General features: G+C 33.5%; 1 protein-coding gene across 1 annotated transcript; it reads right to left on the bottom strand.

Annotated features, from left to right (window-relative positions):
- Positions 1-2,648: 2,648 nt before the first annotated feature.
- On the bottom strand, positions 2,649-4,822 carry LOC131047768 (protein VACUOLELESS GAMETOPHYTES). Its single transcript, XM_057981559.2, has 2 exons — positions 4,561-4,822; positions 2,649-3,598 (listed from the first exon to the last, which is right to left on the bottom strand). The coding sequence occupies exons 1-2, from the start codon at positions 4,701-4,703 to the stop codon at positions 3,001-3,003; spliced, it is 741 nt and encodes a 246-aa protein (XP_057837542.1). The 5' UTR covers positions 4,704-4,822; the 3' UTR covers positions 2,649-3,000.
- Positions 4,823-9,613: the final 4,791 nt, after the last annotated feature.

The raw sequence follows: 9,613 nt of genomic DNA on the forward strand, positions 1-9,613 counted from the left end.
GGTAGTTGCTACTGTGGTAAACCACTATAGATGATGGTCGCTCCCTATTGGGTATCACAGGGGCCACCCACAACCGAATCTCGTGGCCCAACAAAAAAATTAAAACCACCTGCCCCCCCTTCAATGACATTCGGCCTCCTACGCTGCCTCCCTTCGGCCTCCTATGCCGCCTCCCTTCACCTACACACACACACAAGAAAAAAATTAAAGATGCTAAAAATGAAACCTTAACCCAATTTCGAGTTAGGGTAGAATAATATGAAAAAAAAAAAGTAAAGAGGGGGGAGTCATAAGGATTTTAAAATGAAACCCTAGTTAGGGTTAAAATTAGATAATAAAAATAAAAAAATAAAGGGAGGGAAGATTGCTTTTAAAATTTAAAATGGGAATTGACCCATTTAAATTAAGTTATTATTTTATCCGGTTGACCTTCTTTAGGGATTATAATTGAAATTGGGAATTAATTTTTATATAGCAATATTATTCTCATATTTGGTTAAAACTATTAAAGAGGTTTATTAATGGAAATTTTATATAGGTTAATGATTAAATTTAAACCAAGAGTTATGTAAATGTTAAATATTTAATATTTAATATTTAATGTTTGGAGGAGTAATGTATAACAACTTGATTTAAGTTATATAAACACATTTTAGAGATTTTAATGGTATTTATAATTAAATAGAATAATTTAATATAGGTTATTAAATGTTTATTTGTAAGAGGGTATTGTTGTGGAATAATATATTTTTTCTAAAATAAGTTAATGGACTTGATCTTGCGAACTTATTTAACCCAAGTGGAACCTTTTATTAAATAATTTAATTATTATAATAATGTTTGACACTTTAATTTTATTTGCTCAATTAATTTATGTTAGTACATTGAAATTGTATTAATATTGAATTAATAGATTCAAGGATTAATTAAGTTATAAATGAAGAAATTATAATATCAATGATTGGGGAAACTTGATATTAGATAAATAATTATTGATTCAAGAAATTGTATTAAAGTCAATTTAGTAGAATTTGGGCCATTTAAATATTATAAAATGTAGCTAAATTGAAAGGACATTTGAGCAAATTTATTTAATATCAAAAAGGATATTGTCCTTATAAAATTAATTTATTCTATTTTGATAGTAGGAGTTATCATTATGGTTAAATAAGTAAAAAAAAAAATCTAATCCTGTCGCGTAAGAGTTAAAATTGAAACCTAAGACTTCTAGTTAAATTTTAATCCATCGCTTACTTTAGAAACCCATTTTAATATCAATTACAATTTCGTTCCGAACAACTTGTTAAGTTGTCACATCTAATTAAGCATAGGTCGCAAGTAATTAAGTGTTAAAAAAAAAAAAAAAATCGTTGTGTTTTTTGCCCAAAAGTTTGGGCATGACAATAAGGAGATGTGATTGGCTTTTTGTTGAAAGATAAAATAGTGACATTGGGCAACAACATGGAGGATTTTGCATTGGGAAACAATATGGAGGATTTTACAGTAAATGGTATTGTTAGTCAATTGTTTCTATTGGATGGCCAAAGTCCAAATAAAGAAAACGTGCATTTCATCAATTATAGACCTAGTTCATATTGTGTTTCTATGACCACTTTTGATGCAATTCAGTTATGCAAGATAGATGTTTTCACTATTGGTTTTGAATATGTGCATCAATTGTAGCCATAGTCTACCCAACAAGAACAAGGGGATAAGGAATTGACATTCAAACTACAATAATTGATGCAACACTTGATGAGGTCTCTAAAGACTCATCTAAGACATCAAATGAGTAATGTTTAACATATTTCTTTTGGAGGCTAGCAATAGAGGATGGAAGAGTTTCCATCATCTCAAGCTTGCTTCTCGGTTTGACATTGTGTTATGTATGAGAAATATTTTCGACATTTTTAATTTAAACTTGTTTTTATTTCTGTCCTTTTTTGCATGCTGACAGATTTGAAAAGTACATATTATGCTTGGTGATATAATTTTAAAAAGCACTTTGAAATTAATTCTATAATAAACCAGTAATTATTGAAATCTATTTACAAAAACTATAACCCTTAACTAAAAGTTTAACAGATATAGATAAGAAAAAAATATTCACCTTAAACAAAATAATAATTAAAACAATCTTTAATATCTTGATTAATGCCATGTCCCTATTAATATTCAATCCTTCACTTCAGAATATAATTTAGAATATAATTATATGATACCCCACCATAAAGTTAAAAATCAATAAACACTAAAATTGAATCGTATCTCTAATGAGAAGTTAAAACAACTTAATATGATTAAAACTGAAGGTTATTACAAAGATATATAATACAAGATATGCTAGTTCATGATCGTAAATGTATACGTAAGAACCAATTTATGAGGGAAATCGTTCTGTTTGCATTCTAATAAAAGGTTTTCTTAGCATAAACAACTGTAAGTCGATAGATTGCATAAGAAAGTGTCTACTTTCAACAAACTAAGTTCTACACTATTAAACGAAAGATATTGATTGATGAGCTGGATGATACTTTTGAGGGACAAGTTAAGGTAGTGGTTACAACTTTTTGTGCATTGTTCACATGGATGTAAATTTTCCTCATTCAAATCAGTAATTCTTCATTACCCAAATTACAAAAGGGATATGAAAGGCCACAATTGACCAAAAAACAGCTGTCCATTATTTTCAAGATGAAATTTGCAGTCATACATTGCCATTTACACTTTTGGCTATTATTATCACAATATGGGACCCTCAATCATTTGAGAAAGAAGAAACCCTTTATTGCAGCAAAATAATATTTAATAATCACTTGGTACTACACAAGTGATGTAATTACACCACCCTGAGTCAAATCCTAAGGAGCTCACAGGTCATCTTAATTTGAATAATTAAGGTGACAATGAGTCTGCAACAACAACGACAACACTAAACAAATATATATATCTCTATGGCACAGCTTTTAGAAACCATGAAGAAAAGCAGTATTTGAAACCTTAAAACAGCCCATGTTTACCATCCCCATCCGTGATGGGAAGAACCATCGCACGAGTTATAGTATCCAAAATAAGATCCCCGACGGTTTCGCCAATTCCTTCGAGAAGTCCGTCCACAAAGATCTGAACAATCTGAGAGGCATAACGAGCAGCCCTGCCAATCTTGCTCAGCTTAGGAGGCGCACTGATTCCTTGCTTCTGGAGGCCATTTATCAAACCTTTAGCACAGAAAGCATGGAGATAGAAATTACAGGAAGCGCAGTAATATACCCAAGTGGTACCCTGTTTGTTGCAGGCATTACAGGTGTAAGGGGAGTTATCAGCCACTACAGATAAGAGCTTGAGCGGGTGCTGAGGATGCTCTTTGAAAGTGAGCTCTGAAGGGAGCTGAGAACAACAAGGATGAATGCAGAAAGAGCAGGTTGGGCAGCGGTAGACAAAGCCATTGGTGGCCCTTGCACAAACCTCGCATTTCGACTTTTTCAACCCCACTGGTTTGTTCTGGAAGTAGAGCTCGTGCTGTGCGTGGTATGGGTGAGAAGTCGTGGTTGGAGCCTTGGTACAGAATTCGTGCATGTGGAAGCCGCACTTGCTACACCTGTGTCAAATGCACACAAATGTTAATTTACAGTGATGATTTTTTTGTTAAGATGACTAATTAAGATTCTCCGACCATGAAACATAATAAAACAAGCCCTTAGATGGCACCAGCAGTAGCATAATGTGGAGGAGGGTAGAAGAGTAGGTGCGTCCTGATCACTAGATACCAATACAAATACAAGCTATTATAAGCACAACAATGACTAATACTAGTTGGTTTGTTTGAAACAACTATATTAGAAACTACTTATTTAAGAATCAATTTTATGCTAGAAACCTTTAGTATAATAATTGCAAGTACAACAATGAGATTAATAATAACTTCTTTCAAATAATCATATTAGGAATCATTTATTTAGAAACCAATTAAGATCTACATGAATACTAGTTTCATTCATATAACTACACTAAAAATCACTTATTTAGAAATCACCTCTATACTAGAAATCAATAATAAAAGATCAAGTATCACAATATAGAATTTCATATTAGATATCTTATAGAAATCTTAAATCTCAACGATGAAAACTCAACACTACAATTACCTTAAACTATGTTATAAAAATTTAACAGTATACTTTCGGAAAATTTTAATTAAATTTCATTAACTTCAACAGAACTGATTTCATTATATATTTCTCCTACACAAAACATCTTTTAATCATTGTGTTTCCCTAAAAGCGATTAATGCCAAGCTCTCTCTGCTTTTCTTTGACAAATGCAAGCCGAAAAACAATGCCCATAACGAGCGACATAAAACTAACTGGAAGTTAATTTATGTAGTGGTATGTAATGTCCTGTATTATCAACTATCAAAGGAACACCTGACAGCAATACCAGGAAACGAAGAAGAGAAAAGTTTAGCATATACTGACATAAAACACTTTACTGCCAAAAACTTACAGATGTGTTAAATAGTGTGATATATTTTGCAAGCAAGGAAATTTCGTAAAGCTAAACCTGTATCGCAGTCCAGTTCCATATTCCTTGCACCCGCTGCAGGTGTACAGATATGGCGCAAAGACTAGCTTCAGAGGATGTTGTGGATGACTGGGATGCTGAGTCTCCTCTCCTACTTTAGGCACCATTTGCAGAGTTGCCATAAAGTCTCAAAAGTTCTAATCGAAATCTTGAAAAAGACTATCAAGCCTTGGTTAAAGCTCTCTTTAGGCTCGATAATTTGTCAAGGACTGAACTCTTATTTATATGCAGCCATTTATCTTCAAAAGCAAGATTTTTAGAACTATCGTAGATATAGATATTATTTCAAGCGCCCCGTTGCAAAACATAAAAGTACGGAGGGGCTAATGCACAGTATTCGTCGTCTTCTAAACAGCGAAGATTCTTAAATGTTTTGCGTGTCATGTCACAGAAAAAGTGAAATGCGGCTTGCTCGACAATCTTTTATCTCTAAGATTATCACACAAGATACATTTTATGTGAACAAGAATAGCTTAGTTTAATTCTTGTTCAAGAAATTTGACGAGCTGGCCATTTTCTTCCTAATATTCCCACTGCGGGAACGTGGACAGGGAATTTGGCAGCTTTTTGACATGTCGAATCAAATGAAGGATCTCCTGTGATGATCGCCATTGATCTTATTCGATGCAGTTGAAAGCTTTCCTTAGGCAATACTAATCTCCATTACAGTTTGATCAATTAAATTTCTACGAGTCCCTCACGTCTCTTCATTCATTAAGTGCAATAATTTACTCAGTCGTATAACTTCATGTCTACTCACCTGTACATGATTCTTTAACGATGGTGGCCCCCTTTGGATTCTCTGATTAAGTTGGATTAAATTTTACAGCACATGGGTAATTGTCGGATTTTTTGCTTAAAGTCATAAAGAGCATCCGCGCAAATTTCAAACAAGAAAAGTATAGCATCTCTTAGGTGGTCCTCCATTGAGATTGTATGTGGAGAGGATAAGGTGGGCTTTTATCAGTACAAATAATTGCTTGCTTGAATGGGAAGATTCACTCATGGGCTATGCTTGCGGGACTCATTTGCCACGGACGCCATATTCATGGTCGTAAAAGAAAAGAAAAAAGTATGTTTGCATGTACGGTAACATCGAACCAATTTGTGAATAGCATATATTGAATACCTACTTTCATTAAAAATAAAAATGATTCGAGATTATTTTAAAGGTTTAAACTATTATAAGCTAAAGGTGATAATGTCTAAAGTTGGTTAAAATGTCAAGGAAAGACCAGCTTTATGAAATACAAAATAATACAAGTCCTTTCACAATAATTGTCATTTGTGGATGCTTATGTAGGGTCCTTTTCTTATGGAATTATTAAAATAATGAGAAACAAAGATTAAATAATATCTATAAAAGTTATATAAAAGTATATTAACATATGTCATTTCAAAATCATGTTGTTGTAAAGATTTATGTTAATTGAATAATGATTAATTTATATTTAATAATTGATTTTGAGAATCAAAATAAATGATAAACTATTGTATAAATTGAATTAATAAAGTAGTTAGCTTTAATTATGTTATTGAAATTTTATACAATCATTTAAAATTTAATAATGTCTAATAACATGTGAATTTGAATGTATACAATTTGTTAAAAAAAAAAACATGAGAGTAAAAGTCATCTCTACATGTCTATACATGAACCACTTACACAAATATGAACAAAGATCCAATTATGTTAACTATTTCTTGTCCCAGTCACCACTATATATATCCTCAAGGGTGCATTTAAGATCTATTTTGTAAAAATAAATAACTTAATCATGTATTGTTCTTATAGACACCTAAATATGTCCATATCCAACAACACCTAAATTTAGCATATCCTATTCTATTAATCAAATAAATAGTTTTTTTTTGTTTAATTAATTTATCTATTATTTATGATCCTGGGGTGAAGACTAATTGGTTGAGTCGTTGAAAGACATGGATGATCAATATAGATTCCAATCCTTTCTAGATGAAAAAGTTGGTTTAACCAGCCACTACTAGTGTGAGTCCCCTATAGATTTGTAGTGCCTTGTAAATATAGACACACAGGAAGTAAATGTTGTGGTTGACTAAGAAACCACTGAGGATAAGAAGGAAGAAGTGACTACTAAGTCACCGGCTGTAGATTTTGAGGTTAATAACACTGTAAACATGAACACAGAAAAACCTACTCTAACAGAGCAACTGGCAGAGGACACCACTGGTAAAACATTAGAAGAACTAGTATATAAAACTGAAAAACAATCAGGAGAACCAGAAATGGATAGGGCAGAGGTACAAATTGAGAAACCAGTTGTTGAGAGCTTAGAGAAACCCTCTGAGACACAGATGGAGAAACCAGAATAGAAACAGGTTGAGACACAAGCTCAGACAGAGACAGTGCCACCAATGAAAAGTGAAAAGCCTAAACCTTTGCTAGTAGAAATTCAAACACAGACTGACCTACCAAAGGTCGAATCAAGCAAGGTAATTACTACAACCGGTAGCATGGATATTATGAAAGCAGTTGGGCAGACTTCTGGTACTTCAATGTCAGAATTCTGACCTACAAATGTAACAGAGGTCTTATTGGACTCAATAAAGAAGATCACATAGTGCAATGCACAAGCCTATAAGGCTATAGATGATACAATCCCTATTCTTAAATTGATAGCACCTAAATGCATTGTGAATAATAAGGATTACTTAGGTCAACTAGACACATTGTTTAAGTTCATCACCGGCAACATTTTGATAGTTGATCAAATAAATGAGGACACATTTAAGGAGAGAATGATTAAAGAAAAAGAGAAATTCTTTGATGAAATTGTGAAGAAGAACAAGGAGAAAATGGACATCTTATTACCGGATCTGGGAAAAACAATTTTGGACTTTAAGAAAATGTACAAGGATACTTGCAAAATAGACATCTTGACACTGGATATAGATTCAGAGATCAGCATAACTCAAACTCAAATAAACAATGTTGCTGACAATCTGATAGGTACATCAGATTCATTTTTGGAGATAGAAAAGAAAATTGCAGATCTAGAAGAGAAAATTGAGAAGTTAGAGAAGGACAAAGAGAAAGTTAAGCATAAGGAAAAGAGCTTAAAATGTAAACTTGGTCCAAAACTAGACTACCTCATTTCTTTGAGAAAAGAAATTTTTGAGGCTCTGGTTCCCAGACTTAAGACACCAGAAGAGAAAATGCACATACTCACCGATACAGTTCAAAGAATCCAAGAAAAATTACAAGAAAGCAAAAGTTTCAGCGATAATTTAAAACTGGTTTTGACAAATATATTCTAGATTGTAACCCACCGATTACAAAAATCTAGGCAGGAACCACACTCCACTGACATCGAATGACAACCTTTTCCATTGATGTCAAAGGGGAGTAGTGTGATGAGAAAAATGATCAAAACAAGACATCATCAGCTCAAGGGGAGCATACATTTTTGGGCACACAGTTTTGGTAAGACAATTTTGAAAAACCATTGTTGGATATATTCTTTTTGGATTTTTCTCATGACTGTTGCCATCAATGCCAAAGGGGGAGATTGTTGGCAAATGCACACTCCAATGAGAAATTGTAGGTGATTGAAGGTATTGTCATTGATGGCAACCTTAAAATCATGTGACACCGGCAGGAAGACACAGGCACCGACACTGGCAGAGTCTACACCAGCATACAGAACACCGGCACAGAAAAGAAAGAATACCGACATCTTGGCTGACAACAATTTTGTATAAACATATTTTGTAATTAATTGTAAAATCTTTTGAATCCCGACATGGCGGATTGTAATATGACTCATATATGTATGAGATCATTGTAGATCATTTAGGAGAAGAAAAAGAAGGCGATTGATGAAAGGAATATAGCATACCTAATGTGTGAATTATTAGGTTAAGGGTTTATGTATGTAGTAGAGCTTAAACCGGTACTAAATCTTGCATTGTAGATGCTAATCTGAAGCAGTACAAGACATTGGACTTGTATAATCCATTTTTGTAAGTCAATGTGACTTCTTTTGTAACTAAGCAGTGAGCTCTAGGCTTCCTGCATGTGCAGGCCCCTATTGTAAGTAGTAATATTCTCTTATTGGCCAGTAAGTGAATATTGTGGGTCACAAATCCCACTGAAGTTTTTCCCACACCGGGTATCCTCGTTAAATATTGTGTTATGGTGTGCTTTTCATGTTGTGGTCATTATTCTTATTTACTGCATTATTTTTGCTTTACCGATACACAGTTTTAATATGTTTTTCATGTTATAAGTTGAGAAAATTATATAACCGGTCAGATACTGATTCACACCCCCCCCCCCCTCCGCCCCCCTCTCAGTATCTTTGGGAATCCTAGTAGAGACATGTAGAATATGTAAGGGATGTGAATATGGATGGATAGAAGATGTAAAATATAACAAAGAGATTTTGTATGAGAGGATAATTTTTTAAAGGGTTATTCCGGTAGAGGGTTTAGGATTTCATACTGGAACAAATAGAGCTTAATTGAAACTGTATTCAAGCATAGAAGATGTTATCTTAGTAGTTCAATCATTTCTCTAGATTGTAGTCTAGATTTATATGTAGTCAGTGAGGCTGCTTTTTGTGATTGAGCAGTGTGCTCTAGGCTATAAGCCTTCCTACAAGTGTGCACCTATATTTTATAATATCTCTTCATATGGCCAGTGGATTCACATTGTGGGTCACAAATCCCACCATGGTTTTTCCTCTTTGAGGTTTTCCATGTATATTTTTTTGTGTTATGGTAATCATTTATGTGATTGGCTTATTGGTTGCTTTACTTCTTTCAATTCTATATGTACCGGTATACTGGCTGGTGTATGCTTGTTTTGACAAGGTTAAAATTGATCTTACCGATAGAACACTAATTCACCCCCCCCCCCCTCATAGTTTTTTTGGATTCCAAGAATTGGTATCAGAGCTTTGTTCCTCAGAGGAAGTTTACCAACTTGAGGGAGATCCTGAATCCATAATCTATGGATATGGGTTACGAAAAGAAACTTGAGATGACACTT

Source organism: Cryptomeria japonica, chromosome 4, assembly GCF_030272615.1.
Source record: "Cryptomeria japonica chromosome 4, Sugi_1.0, whole genome shotgun sequence".
In the NCBI taxonomy this organism is placed as follows: domain Eukaryota; kingdom Viridiplantae; phylum Streptophyta; class Pinopsida; order Cupressales; family Cupressaceae; genus Cryptomeria; species Cryptomeria japonica.

Excerpts from the sequence above, each read along its gene's own strand:
- LOC131047768 (XM_057981559.2), bottom strand. The coding sequence starts at position 4,703 with ATGGCAACTCTGCAAATGGTGCCTAAAGTAGGAGAGGAGACTCAGCAT. Across the intron at positions 3,599-4,560 it reads GGAACTGGACTGCGATACAG|GTGTAGCAAGTGCGGCTTCC; the intron begins GTTTAGCTTTAC and ends CATTTGACACAG.